Raw genomic sequence first — 14469 nt, 5'->3', positions numbered from 1 at the left:
ATGTAGCATGTGTGTATTAGTTTTTCAGAATTTATTTATTATTGAAATTAAAGATCATTACTGTTTTTCATTTAAAAGTGATTTTTATATTGATTTTATCAGAATGAAAACAAGATCTTTTTGTGTTTCTTAATTGATTTCTTTAAAAGGAGGGCAGTGAATAAAAAGACTATATATTTAGCTTCCTGTATTTTATATTTAATGCTAGAAGCAGTGCAAACTTCTAAAGTAAATATAATTGCAAATATATCTGCCAGGATCGTTACCTAATTTAAATACATCTTTATTGGCTGTAACCTTTATCGATTCACTCAAAATTAAATTTTTAACTTCTTCTAAATCTAAATTTGTTTTTAATCCATGATCTATATTGAAGTCTTTTGATATAAGTTGTTAGCAAGGAGTGTTGTTTCTCATATCAGGACAGATAAAATGCTTTTAATTATACCCTGTTTATTCTAAAACAAAATTTTTTGAATTTGCATCAACTCCAAAGTGAAGAAGCACATAAATAGAATTATTATCATTTCTTTTTTAAATATTATCTCCAATCTAATTGATGTATTCATCAACTCCTTAGATAGAAACTTCTAAAACTTCTGCGTGAAGGACTGAAAGTTACTCTTTTTCTTCGTTTTTTAAGGATTCAATTAGAGTTTTTGTTGGATTATCTTTAACTCCATAAAACTCTCCAAATCCTGTTAAAAAAAAATATATATCTTTTTATTATTATTATTATTGCATTTCTTATATTTTGGTAAACTTTAATTTAAATTAGATAAAAACGAATAAAAATTAATACTTTTATTATCTTATTAAATACGGTAAAATATAATTAAATAGAACATTTCTATTTGTTTTACAAATTTTATAATCTGTTTTTAAAATTAAATCCTGTAAGTCTTCATATTATTTTTTAATTAAATTGAGTAAGTCTTTGCTCTTGCTTCTAATTTAATAGAATAATTATTTTTCCAGAAAATTTCTATTTAATTTTTATCTTCAACTTTTTTAGAAGTAGAATGATAAAAATAGATTTAAAAAGTCATCATAAAATTACAAAAATATGTTGTAATTAATAAATTAAAAAATAAAAATAAAACAAAAAAATAAAATAAAATGGGTTGCTCAGGTTCATCAGCTATGGCACAAGAAGTTTCTAATGTAGAAAATGTTGAAAGTTGGAAAATAGATAATTTAAATATAAGAAAATTGGCCTTAGATGTAACTTGAAATTATCATTTAAAATAATATATATTTTGAAAAAATAAATTTAGGCTCATTAATTAGCACTAAATGAGTAGTACACTGTTTTAGTAACTGGTGCTAACGGTTTCCTTAGCAGTTATATTATTAAGTATTTGCTTCAATTAAACTACAAAGTGAAAGGAACTGTAAGAAATCTTGCTGATAAATAAAAATACCAGCATATTTATGATATTATTCCATAGAAATATCGTAGTAAAATTTCTTTCGTATAAGCAGATCTAACTTCAGAAAACGGATGGGATGAGGCTGTTAAAAATTGTCAATATGTCCTTCATGTAGCATCTCCTTTTAATTACGAAGCTAAAACAGCAGATGAAATGATTACACCAGCTGTTAAAGGAACTTAATTTGTTCTAAATGCATGTGTTAAATACTCAAGAAATATCAAAAAAGTTGTTGTAACTAGCTCTGGTAAAGCTATTTTTGAAGGAAATACACAAAAAGTTCATTTTGATGAGACAAACTGGCAAAATTATTAAAACGCTGGTTTCTACGGTAATTAAAATAAGCAAATATTTAAACTTAAATATTAATCAAACATTTATTTTTAGGATAATCAAAATATTATGCCGAGAAGGAAGCTTGGAAAATTTATGAAGAAAATAAAGATAAACTAAACCTTACTGTTATAAATCCTACTTTAATTCTAGGTCCTTCTTTGTCAACAAAATTATCTGCAAGTTAAGGAATAATAACAAAGTAAAAACTTAATTAAAAAATATATATAATAATAATAATTCTAAAATAAAAAAGCTTATTAAATGGCAAGTTAGTGCCTTAACCAATTACTTTAGGAATTGTAGATGTCAGAGATGTTGCTGCAGCTCATATTATTACTATGTAAGATAAACTAAGTGAAGTAACTAGAGGTAAGAGGTACATCATTTGTAGCTAGTCTATGTGGATAAAAGATATTGCAGCCTTACTCTGTGATTATTACAAGCATAAGAGACCTGAATTAAAAATTAACACCAAAGAGCTTACTCATGAAGAATTTGAAGCAAAAGCTTAAGTTGTACCAATTTACAAAGAAACCCTAAGATAAAGTGGCTAGTACTTTGTTATGGATAATGCAACTAGTTTGTAAGAACTAGGAATGTAATATGTTGGAATCTATAACACAATCATTGAAACGGCTGAAGAAATTCTTAAAAATGGTTTATGACAAATTAATACATTATATAAATACTATTATATAACTAAAATATTATATCAAAATGTGTTTCCTATTTATTTTCGATAGTTATGTTTCTATAAATTTTGATAAAAGCTCATCCAAGTTCTTTTGAAAATCTTAAAATGTTTTGACTTTAAAAAATGTTCTAAATAAATTTTAATTTAATAGAAATGTTAAGTTTGATATATTGCTGCTGTCGACATTTAAATTTAAATATTTTTTTCTAATTCTAATGAAATTTAAGAAATAAAATATAAAATATTTTTTATTTTCTCAGCAAGCAGAAAATTTTTATTCATAATTTGCTGTATTAAAAAAATTTTTTATTTTTACCCTTTATAATTTCATAAAATTTACACTTTTAGTTTTTATTTCGATGATAAATGTTTTATCAAAAAAATAACATCTTACAATCAATAAATATCTCTTAGATTAAAGTGCAAAGTAAATTTTTTTTTTTTACAATAATCACCAATTAGATTATAAATTATTTTTTTAATGAGTAATAAAGTTGTTTTTAATATTTGAAAATTTAGTTTTTTATTAATTATAAAATAAGAAATCTCTATAAATATTTTTTTGTTGTTGTATTATTTATCTTATAAAACCATATTATTTAATTGAGTTTCGTAAATAATAATTTTTAATAAAATTTAATAATATATTAATTACATAAAAAAACAATACTTTATAATGTAACTACTCTAAAAATAAGGTTTTTCTAATCAAATAATGTTATTACTATTTAGGAGGCTGAATATTAATACATCTCAATAGTACCGAACCCCCTACCAGAAGAGTTAAATAAAGTAATTACGGTATTTTGTTCTTACTTTATTATTACAAACTTTATAATTTAAATTATTTTTGTAAATAATAAATTCTAATAACATTTAATTTTTGAATTATTAATTTTTTTAAAAATAAATCTTAACAAAATAAAACTTTGTTTTTTTTAATTTTGTTGGACTACTTTTTTATGAAAAACTTTATAACGTTAACCACTTTTATAGATAATGTTTTTAATAGCATTTTATTTTTGAATTATTAAATATTTAATAAATTTTAAGATGTAAAGTATTTTTTGCTTTCATGACTTTCTTTATTAGATTGTTAAGTATTTAAAATAATTGATTTTTATTAATTATGAATTTTGATTAGCTCAATGGGTATTTTAGTTTTTTATTTTTAGATTAAATTTTAATTTGAAAATATATTTACAAGCCAAGTAAGTATGTTTCAAAGTTATAATTACATATAAAATTTATATACAAATATTAATTCACTCACTCACTCAATTCATTTTTATTATAAAGTCTAGAAAATAAATAAATCAATCAATCAATTTTCAGTATAATTATTTTTTAATGTATCATTATTATTATTTAAAAATGTTAGATTTACTTTGTGCATTTCTTGTTAAATAGTACTACTAGATTATTTTCTAAACTGCTTTTCAACTGTTTAAGGTTTTGTAATTTACTTTTATAAGTTTATTAAATGGGCTTAGTTGAAATCTTTTAGATTTTTAAGCAATTTTCTATGGTTTAGTGAGATAGGGTTATTTTTTTTCTTTTTTCCATCTAAAAAAAATAATGAAATTATTTCAAAAAATAAAAAAATAGTTGAAATTTTACCTATTTAGTCTACATCAGAGGGCTTTACACTTGGAATACTCTAAAATTAGTTACTTGTATTTGTAATTTAAGGCGCATTAAAAGTTTTATTCATATTATGATTGTTATTGCTCTCAAGTAATAAAGACTTATTCATCATATCAGAATTATTTGCTCTGGGATTTTGTTTTCCAGAGGTTTAAGCTCTAACAGGTTTTAAATCGTATTTTATTTTAGGCATCATTTATGATTTAAATATTTTGCCTGGAGTAATATCAATAAAATCTTCACCATTATTTTGCAAAATTTATTCCCAAACATTTTATATGCATCCCATGCTATGTCTAATCAAGTCATATTTTTCCAAAGTTAATTATCTATAGTTTATCTTACATGGATGTGTCCTACTTTATTCATTCCCTATTTCAAAAATGAGTCCTTATTTTTATAAGAAAAATTTATTTAACTTTCCTGAATTTAAAATAATCATTTATTTTTTATAAAAAATATTTTTAAATTTGTTTTAACTTTAGATTGATTTATTATTTGATATATTTTACTTGAAAAATCTTTTTATAAAGAAGATTAATTAGGAGAGAATATTTATTTATTTTTTATTAGTTGTTTATTTTTGAAGATAAATTAATTATTTACCATCTACATGAGAATAATATCTTGCTGGAACAGTATTATTAAAGTTATCAAACATATCTTAAGATAACCTTTTCTCAAATTCCTATTGAAGAAAGATGGAGTTCAGGATGTTTTGATTTTCGGAGAGTGTAGAACTAAGTTGGCAAAGAGATCTTAAACTCTTAAATATGCTATCTTTGTCTTTAATGACTTTTTTAATTTATCCATTTATAAATTCATTTTCGATAGTGATATCAGACTATAAAGTTGTAAGCTTGTAAGTCATTTTTTCTACTTTTTCATTCATTTCTTCATGTTCTGTTTTCATCATATTAAATATGTTCAACATTTAACTCTTTAGGCTGTTTATATATTTTGTTTATATTATGTTATGTTATCAATTTAAATTAAACTAAATTTACTCCTCTATTTTTAGGATATCTCTTTTAATATCATTTAGAGAACTTTCAGTTACCATATTTTTTTTTATATATTGTTCAATTTAATTCATCAATAGAGCTTGTGATCTTTGTATCATTTATTCAAAATCTTTTTTTAGATTTGCATCTTTGTTAATTTCACTTTAAATCATTTAAGGCACTAATTTTTCTATTTATAATTGTGCTATTTATTCTATTTGTTCTTATGATACTGAGTGTAATTATGGCATCTCTGTATCTATTTTTTCTTTACCGCGTGCAGATTCAACTAATGTTGCTTCGTTGCTCAAATCACCATTCCCATTTTAAAATGATACATCATTCCTTTCTATTGAGTTTTAGGCAATTGTTTCCTTTTCAACTTTAACAGAATTTTTAATATCTTTCTTGATCTATCTAATATATTAATTTTAAATTAAATAAACACAAATTAGCAAATAAATCAACAAAATATAATTTGACAAATTAAATATTCAAATAACATACTTTGTTAATTCCTCAAGATCTTTATTAATCTCAGATTTAAGATTTTTGATAGAATTACTAACAGTTTCATCAATTGATTGCTGCTGGTTTCTAGATAAATCTCCCACAAGTTAGTCAAATTTAAGTAGTTCTTTTCTAATATTTTATTTAATCTCATTTGTAATGTTAGATTGTGCTACCAAAGTGGTATTAATATCTTCTATGGATTTCTATATAAATTTTTATTCATTTTTCATTTCTGTGCTCTCACATTAAATTGCATGAATAGAAGAATCTGCCTTAACTCTTGCTTCATTAATCAAATTGTGAAGATCTTTGATAGATTAGGTATAAACTTATTCGTTTTGCTTAATGCTACTAATAACTGTTTTATGACTCATAATTTAAGATTCTGTTTCTTTTTAGAATTTTTATAACTAAAGTCTTAATTCATCATTTCCATTAACCAAAGAATGCTCTATTCTTTCACAAAAATTGTTAAATTCTTCTTGTTTAACTTTATCATCAATTTAATTAATAATAGACTCTATCTTTTTCTTCAAATCAACTCTTTCTACTTTATATAAATCCAAAGTACTTTGTAATTCATCAAACACTTGTTTGTAATACTCCATGCCCCTACTTGACATAATAAACTCTTCTTTTATCTTTTAAAAAAATTGATAAAAATATATTTAAATTATTGTAAATTTCTTTAATCTTCATTTACTTTAGAAAACTCCTTTTATATGTTTGTAAATCCTGAGAAATGATTTTTGATAAACTCTCCCATTTTTTCTTAATATTCTCCTTTATTGTCTAAAATTTTGTTGTTAGCCTTGATCAATTCATCTGATAGTTTCTCATTTGCTATTTACTATTTTTTTTTACAAATTTACAATGTTAATTTTAAAGTAAAAATATAAATAAATACTAGTTATTATATTTATTCAGATTTTTAAGAAATGCTTTCTTTTAACTCTGATATTTCTTATCTTAATTCTTTTTACTCCTGCTTATTAAGGCCATTATTAATAATTTAGTCGCTATCCTATATATTAAATGTTAAATAATTTTTTCCACGTTTTACGAAGCTATAAATTTTACTATTTAAGCAACTTTTTAAGTTAATGCATCTAGTTCGTTGAATCTAATTTTTATCTTTTCATTAAGTATTTCATAAACATCATAGCAATGATCAAATTTTTTGTTGTTCTCATCTAAAACTTAGCTAAAATACTCAGTTTGTTTTACACATTCTTCAGTCCTATAAAAATAAATTATTTATTTATTTAACTTGGAATTTTTATATTGGTTTTAAAAACAATTTCATACTTCTTTAAAGCTGGATCAACGATTTCTTATATCAATAATCTAATTTTAGTTTCAAGCTAAAAGCCTTATGGAATTTGCTAATCATCAATGCGATTTTATTACTACGATTACTGTTATTGTAAATTAATAGAATGCTGTTATTATAATCTCTGCTAAGCATTAGTATTCATTTTATTATTGTTTGTAAAACTAAAAAACTAAAAATTTTGTTTTGATAAAAATTTAGTGTTGGTGCAGTAATTAATTAGATTTTAGGATCCGTTTGAAAATAAATAAAATTACAGTTTAGCTAAATAATTAAATAAATAATTATAGATATTTCAAAAGAGATTAAAAATCTAATTAGAACCTCATTCTAACATCCACTATCCCTAAATTTTGATACTTATTAACCATCCAACTTATATTTTGATTAAAAATATATTATGTGGCTTGAAATAAAAACAAAAAATTAATATTTCTAAAGAAAGAACAAATAAATTGTAATCTTATAAAATAAATATATAAATAGTAATATTATACAATATATCCATTTTTATTCAATAATATAATCTATTTATATTTTATTATTCAAGATTAAAATAATTTATAACATTTTTTAACATTGAAATTTCAATTTCAAAAGTTTTTTAAAAAAGCTAAGTTTACAGATTATTAGATTATTAGGCAAATTATCTTCTAGCTATAATTTAATTATTAAGAGCTTGATAAGAAAAATTGGATAAATAATTTTTATCTAAATTTAAATTTTATTGTTTAGTAATAAAGTAGGTCATTAACATTAGATAGAAAATGTTTTCTGAAAAAATATATAACCATAAGATGAGAATAATCTTATCTTTTTCTTGATCTTTGTAGTAATGCCGATTAGGAATATAAAATGAATATAATGTATTATATTTTTTTAACCAAATATTACACCTAATATTCTATCAGATAAACATATCTGTTAATAAAGTTTTTTAATCCAAGGTAAAAATGTAACAAGAAAATTGGTATATTATTGATATTGCTAATGAAGCATGCATGATTATAAATATCAAATGAAATAATAATTTATGGATTTAAACCATTTTTAGAAATAAATGAACGAAAAAAGAAATTAAAATAGATATTCAAAATTAATTTAATTGCTTACTGTCTATTTATTTTTTTTTTAGAGTATTTCTATTTAAACATTTAAAATATATTCTAAATAATAACTTTTTTTCAAAATAATTTAATTTTTAACATTTTCAAAGAATTTAAATTTAATGGGATGATTATTTAATTTTAAAATTTTATTATAAATAAAAACCCAAAAAGTAGTTATTTATTTAAGAAAATAGAGTAATAGAATTAAAATATAAAATAATTTCTATTTAATCACATTTTCTGATTTGAATTTAATTTTATTAATTTGCACTATTTCAAATATCTATTTTTTCAAATTATTTGAGATAGAATTAAACCTAAAATTCTAAGAAATTTATCATAAATTTCCAAGATTAAAAAAACTCAAACATTTAATAATGATTAAAATCATAATATTTGTAAGTTGCTCATATTTCATTATTTTGCCTAATTCTTATAAATTAAAAAATATAAAATAGTCTATTTATTTTATTAAAATATCGTATTAAAATATAATAAATATAATATTTATATAACTTTATTTACAATTTATTATAATTATTATAAAAAGAATATAAATAGCATCAAAATTTTTATCACTGTTTGCTTGTAGTAAAGCTATTTAAACTCTCAAGCTGCTTTAAATTTTTTTCAGAGTCTATCATACTTTATTCTATCTATGCATTAATATTAGCAGATTTTTAAAGCATTAAGTTTATTTTGGTTATAAAATCATTAATCTGTGATGCACTATTTTGGCCTAAATCTTATTCACTTTTTTTGCTAGACTATTTGACTCTTTCTTCTTTTTTTGAAGCTAAATCTTATATATTTATTTCTAAAGTGTTAGATTTATTATTAACTGCAGTTTATTAATCACTAATTTTCTTAAATTATGATGTTTTATTTTCAACGTCAGCATGAGCCATCTTTAATTTATCTCTTTCAACATTTCTTTTAGCCAAACTAAGTCTAGTTTAAGATTTTCCTTAAGATTAAATACTATTCAGTTTTTAATTTACAGGTATTGTATTAGAAACGACAGAAATATTATCTATATTTAAAAATTATTTTTGTTTAAATAAAAATTGTATTTAAAAAATAAATACCTGATTATGGATTGTTTACACTAAAACTATCTAAATTATTATAGTAAACTTATTATTCCCCTTAATTTATTGATTATCTTTAAGAATTAGTTAAATTTGATATATCTTCTCTTTGCTTATTTTGCACATGTTTGTTAGAATCTCCTCCTTAGTCTTCAATATGACTAAGTGTAGATACAAATTAAGAATGTGTTCTAGCCTGCTTATTTAAGTTAAAAGCTGGTGTATTTTCAGCATTATCATGGTTTGGGTATTAACTAGCAGACTTGTTGGACATTTTTCCTTACAGTATTGCTTATTTCATATATTCTTTCAAGTCAAACTAGTTTCCATTTGTCTATTACAGATTCAAGAAGGGGAAAACTCTTGCATTATTGCTTGTATTACTTACATCTGTTTCTACTCTTTCGCCTTGAGTGTTCCTAATTGTTAGTATTAAAAAACACATTTTAGCATTTATATTTCTTAACAAATATTAGCATTTTTATTTCTTAATTAAATAGATATTTATATTGCTTATTTACATAACTTTATTTAGAGATATTCTCTTATCAGGTGAAAATTGATTTCTACTCTTATTTAATTAGCGGATTTCATTTAATTTGGGAGACCCTCCTCTAGGTGAAAGGCGACTACTTTATGATATGTTATCATATGAATGCATGTTATTTTATTCTTCTTTTATATTTTTTTCTATCTACTTATCAATTTGTAGTATAAGCTCATTCTTTTTTTGGACATATTGATTCGTGTTATATATTTAATTATGAGAATTTGATCTTTTCAAATTAAAATCTAAACTAGAAGTGCTTGGCATTCTAGGGAAGCCAATCATGCTTCTAGATTCCAAGTTTTAGGTTAAATCATCAGTTAATTTTTATATTTCTTCACTCTATTCTTTAATAAGCTTTTATTACATTTATTGTTTTTGCTTTTGCAGAATAATTTCTTCTATTATTTTATCAGCAATCATCTCTGCTTTTTTTCTAGTTTTTTCTTGCTGTTCTATGATAAGCTATAGAGGAGACTTGTTGTTATCTAGAACCTAAAAAGGCGCAGCATTAATATTTTCTTTTTCCACAATAGCAGTATAGTAAGTATTATCAGCCTATAATAAGAATAAATAAATTTTAATTTAGTTTATTATAAATTTATTTATAAAAATGAATTCAAAAAGTTAAATATCTCTCACTTGCTTAGTCAAATAAAGAAGCCCCGTTGTTTCTTAAAACTATGACGTTTAGTTACTCCTAATTATAATAGCTATAGGCTATGGCTACATTTGCTTAATTAAAATGACTTCAGTTTGAATCTTATATTTGAAAGAATGTCTTTATATAAAAATAAATATAATAAAAACTTTTCCTTGATCTAATTTATGCAAAAAAAAAAAAAACCAGATTTTAAATATTTTATTAACTGATTCAATCAATTAATTTTACATTACTTCATTATTAATATTTATCACTGGATAGATATCTTAAAGCTGCTTGTTGTGTCATAAAAAATACTGATAATTTTTTTATTCATAATACATAAATATTTAAATATTATGTTATTATTAAAAATTTGATATTTAAAAATTAAAGAAAATAAATTCAAAATAATTTAATAATTATTTTTATATTATGTGTTAGAATAAGAAGAATATATCTGATATCAACTATATTTCCAAATAATAATTTCTTGAGTAAGAAATATTCATTTAGTAAAGTAATAAATATCTTTTAATAAAATTTAAAAAAATTAAAAATAAATAAAAAAAGGTTTCAAACCTGATAGAAGAAAAAATAAAAATGTTTAACCAAAAATTAAATTTTTTGATAAAGAAATTTAAATTTTTTTTTTTATCAAGCATTTAACCTAATTTAATTTTTTTTTACATATAAAATGAATGAAAAAAATTTTTAACTCTAAAAATTAAATGATTGATTAAAATTAAGATTTCTTCATGAATTTAAATTTTCGACTAAACATTATTTATTTTTTTGTTTTTTCAGGTTGGTTTTTAAATTTCCTTATTTTAAGCAGTAAGATTAGGCAAGTTTATGAGTGATTTAAGCTATATTTTAGAAGAAAATAATCATTACAATTGTTGGACAGAAACAAGAACTTAAATAAAATAAATATGAATAGAAAAATAAATAAATTATTTTTGCTTACAATGTGCAGCTAGAAATAAAAGCTATTTTAAAATTTATTTATTAAAATAATCTATGTAATTTTTATAAAGAAAAAAAACTGTTTGATTGGTTTTTCGAAATAAATATCAGCCAAATTATGTAAAATTTAAAATTAAGAGTTGATTAAAAACTTATTTGAATTTATTATACTAATTAAATTTTTTATGACGTACAGGATCATTAAAAACTCTACTTTTGTAAATTATTAAATTATTTTAGAAAACATTTTTGTTATAAAAGCTAAACTAAAAAATAACATAACTTGATAATTATCAAAACTTGTTTAATAATAAGAAAATAAGAAATTTTTGCTTAGCAAAACATGGATCTGAGAAAAATTGATTTATTCTCTTAGTCCTTCTAATTCAATGTTGGTGGCTAATAAATTAGATAAGGAACAAAAACAGGTGCTTTCCTTTCTCTTGTTATTTTGTTGATCACTATAGTTTATTTTATTTACCTTTCTTATCAATATTTCACTAACTAAATCGATCCAAAATTCAGAGCTTAAAGATTTATAACTGAAGATACCACTGAAATCGCATTGCGTAATGATCTTATAGGATTTAGATTTGAGTATGACGTAAATACTAGCATTGATTCTTTGTAAGCATAGCAAAATTTAACCTATTTAGTGCATTACGCTTATTTTTTGTACTAGAATTAATCTCATTTGAAACAGATTCCTGTAAAGATAATAAAATGCACTAATTAAGAATTAGAAGGGTTTAATTGTTTAGACTTTTCTTCTATATCAAACAATAATTTGATGCTAAACACAAAATAGAATATACTTTCTCAAATACTCATTTACACTTATGGTTGCTATGATATAGATTCTGTTAAGTCTACTATTCCAAATAATTGCGCTAACCAAACTGATATTGATAATATGATCAATGGAGAATAGGCTTAATTCAGTTTGAAGTTATTTACTTCATAATATAATACTACATCTTAGAAGGTCTAAGTTAATTACAGGAATGCTTAAATAATTTTATTATCGGATCAATTTGCTTTAACAATATTAAAGGCTTAAAAGTAAATAACAAACATTAAGTAGGGATTTTTAATATAGTCAGAAAAAGAATTTTCATCACCTATTGAGTATTAACTTTCAAATCAAAATTTTGATAGAAATTTTTCATTATCAAATGCATAATTTGATCCTTACATTCAAGTTAATTTGCTAATGGATGAAATTATCTAGTAGTTTTAGATTTAATATCCCACTTTTCCAGAAATTATATCTATTGTAAATGGAACATTTGCACTACTCATGACTCTAGGTCTATTAGGAAGATTTCTTTCTAAGAAATAATTAAATGAAGAGATATATTTACTGTTTTTATAAAATATGTATCATGACACTTATGAATAGCTGATTTCAGCAAATAAAATTTTTGAATAAAAAGAAAGAATTTGTTTAAATACATAGAGTAAAAATAATAATAAAAATATAGAAGAGTGCGTAGATACTATAGATTCACCAAATTTAGCAGTTCCAAATTTTTCGACAAAATTAAAATAGTGGGTAGATACTTCATCTAAAATTAATGATTTTTCAGATTAACTACTTAAAAAAACGTTAGAAACAGAATATTAAGATAATTAAATAATTTAAACAAAATTAAACAATACTAATTCTGTTTTTAGTTTTACTAATGCTGATATTGAATAAGATCAAGATAAATCAAATTTTGTTCATTAGTTTAAACTTGATTTTGTTCCTTAATCAAGTAAAAGTGATTAAATGGCAGATAAATAATTATAATAGCTAATTTTAAGCAAATTTCAAGAAGGTAATAAGTAAAAACAATAAAAAGATTAAAATTAATAAGTTTTAAGAAAATTTAGTTTATTTTCACTCAATTAAGAAGATAAAGGTATCAATAAAAGTGCTCCTAAAGCTTCGCTATTTATGGAAAAAAGTAATAAATTAGACATAAGTAGCACTTCTAATTCAATAGATAAAAAAAAAAGAGTACTTAGTATCTCAGTAAAGAAATCTTAATTTGGATAAAAATCTCTTTCGAATAGTACTAAGATATAGAGGAACAAAAACTAAGATGTCAACGAAATTGCTGAACACTTTAAACAAAAGTTAAAATTACTTTCAGATTAAAAAATTTCAGAGAAGATTAAGAATATAATATTCAGTATGAAGTAAATAAATAAATAGATATTTAACAATTTACCTCTTTTCTTCATAAAACAAATTTTTTTAACTTAATTAAAAAGAATATTGAAAAAGAAACAAAGTAACGAATTTAAAGATTTGGACTCATCTATAAAAAAGCTTATTGATTCTTAAGTGAATAAAAGCCTAGATATTTTGCAGGTGTATAAAGAGATTATATTTATAAAGAAAGCTCTAATGATTTTACTGACAAAAGATTAGTTAGCTGCTATTTCTTTAGTAGGTTGTTCACCTTATTTTTTAAGCAAAGAATTGTTTGATATAGAAAAAAAGAAGTATTAAGAATGTAAATTGGTTTATTTATTTTATTTATTTATTTAAATAACCCTTAGAAAATGAAGAGAAAAAAAATTATTTTGAATAATAACTTGCTATTTCCTTATCCGAAGAATTACAATAAAAGTATATCAAAAAATTTTTATCTAAATGCTTAAATAGCGATTCAGTAAGTGAGATTGATTATAGGATATTATCTTCTATTCTTAAAGGCTAATCTAAATAAATAAATTAATGATACAAGTTTATACTAAAATTGAAGAAGGATATAAAATACTTACATATCATAATTTATTATTATAAATTGAATAAATATATTTTTCATTTTAATAATTATTTATTATGATGTTCGAAAAAATTTTCAAAATTTTTTTTTTTCAAAAAAAATGACATGTTATAAGAATATAATGTATCTATTATTTCAAATTTTACATTTTGCTAATTTATAACTTTCTAAAAACTCAAAAATAAAGCTGTTTTAACCTTATTTAGCTGTATTTATGTTATTAAGATATATTACATTTCGCCTTTTGTAAATTAAATAGGCATTTCACTCTAGATATGATTATCAAAATAAATAAATTGTTTTTTAGCAATAAAGAGATAACGTAAGTTGAAGAAGATATAAAAAACTCTTTTTTAAAAAACTAAAT

The 14469-nt window shown here is 21.7% G+C and overlaps 5 protein-coding genes across 5 annotated transcripts; 2 read left to right on the top strand and 3 right to left on the bottom strand. All coding sequences in view use genetic code 6, as the record gives it.

The window, feature by feature from the left end:
• Positions 1-54: 54 nt before the first annotated feature.
• On the bottom strand, positions 55-744 carry TTHERM_00527300 (pyroglutamyl-peptidase I; the record flags this gene model as incomplete). Its single annotated transcript, XM_001028135.1, has 1 exon — positions 55-744. One exon carries the CDS (start codon positions 742-744, stop codon positions 55-57), a length of 690 nt encoding a protein of 229 aa, XP_001028135.1.
• A 375-nt stretch (positions 745-1119) lies between these two features.
• On the top strand, positions 1120-2434 carry TTHERM_00527290 (3-beta hydroxysteroid dehydrogenase/isomerase family protein; the record flags this gene model as incomplete). Its single annotated transcript, XM_001028134.1, has 4 exons — positions 1120-1224; positions 1278-1764; positions 1821-1968; positions 2023-2434. The coding sequence occupies 4 exons, from the start codon at positions 1120-1122 to the stop codon at positions 2432-2434; spliced, it is 1152 nt and encodes a 383-aa protein (XP_001028134.1).
• A 1353-nt stretch (positions 2435-3787) lies between these two features.
• TTHERM_00527280 (hypothetical protein) lies at positions 3788-7105 on the bottom strand (the record flags this gene model as incomplete). Its single annotated transcript, XM_001028133.2, has 9 exons — positions 3788-4029; positions 4084-4500; positions 4717-5057; positions 5118-5531; positions 5622-6268; positions 6331-6477; positions 6535-6651; positions 6708-6867; positions 6936-7105. The coding sequence occupies 9 exons, from the start codon at positions 7103-7105 to the stop codon at positions 3788-3790; spliced, it is 2655 nt and encodes an 884-aa protein (XP_001028133.2).
• Positions 7106-8644: 1539 nt separating this feature from the next.
• TTHERM_00527260 (hypothetical protein) lies at positions 8645-10538 on the bottom strand (the record flags this gene model as incomplete). Its single annotated transcript, XM_001028131.3, has 4 exons — positions 10350-10538; positions 9682-10265; positions 9158-9579; positions 8645-9102 (listed from the first exon to the last, which is right to left on the bottom strand). Exons 1-4 carry the CDS (start codon positions 10437-10439, stop codon positions 8645-8647), a joined length of 1554 nt encoding a protein of 517 aa, XP_001028131.2. The 5' UTR covers positions 10440-10538.
• A 1124-nt stretch (positions 10539-11662) lies between these two features.
• TTHERM_00527240 (AMP-binding enzyme family protein) lies at positions 11663-13993 on the top strand (the record flags this gene model as incomplete). Its single annotated transcript, XM_001028129.2, has 3 exons — positions 11663-13506; positions 13582-13826; positions 13944-13993. The coding sequence occupies 3 exons, from the start codon at positions 11663-11665 to the stop codon at positions 13991-13993; spliced, it is 2139 nt and encodes a 712-aa protein (XP_001028129.2).
• Between the last annotated feature and the right edge of the window lie 476 nt (positions 13994-14469).

The sequence above is a fragment of the Tetrahymena thermophila genome (assembly GCF_000189635.1).
Source record: "Tetrahymena thermophila SB210 genomic scaffold scf_8253811, whole genome shotgun sequence".
NCBI lineage: Eukaryota > Ciliophora > Oligohymenophorea > Hymenostomatida > Tetrahymenidae > Tetrahymena > Tetrahymena thermophila.
The sequence above is the reverse complement of the archived record's forward strand: the minus strand, read 5'-3'. Positions and strand labels throughout refer to the sequence as shown.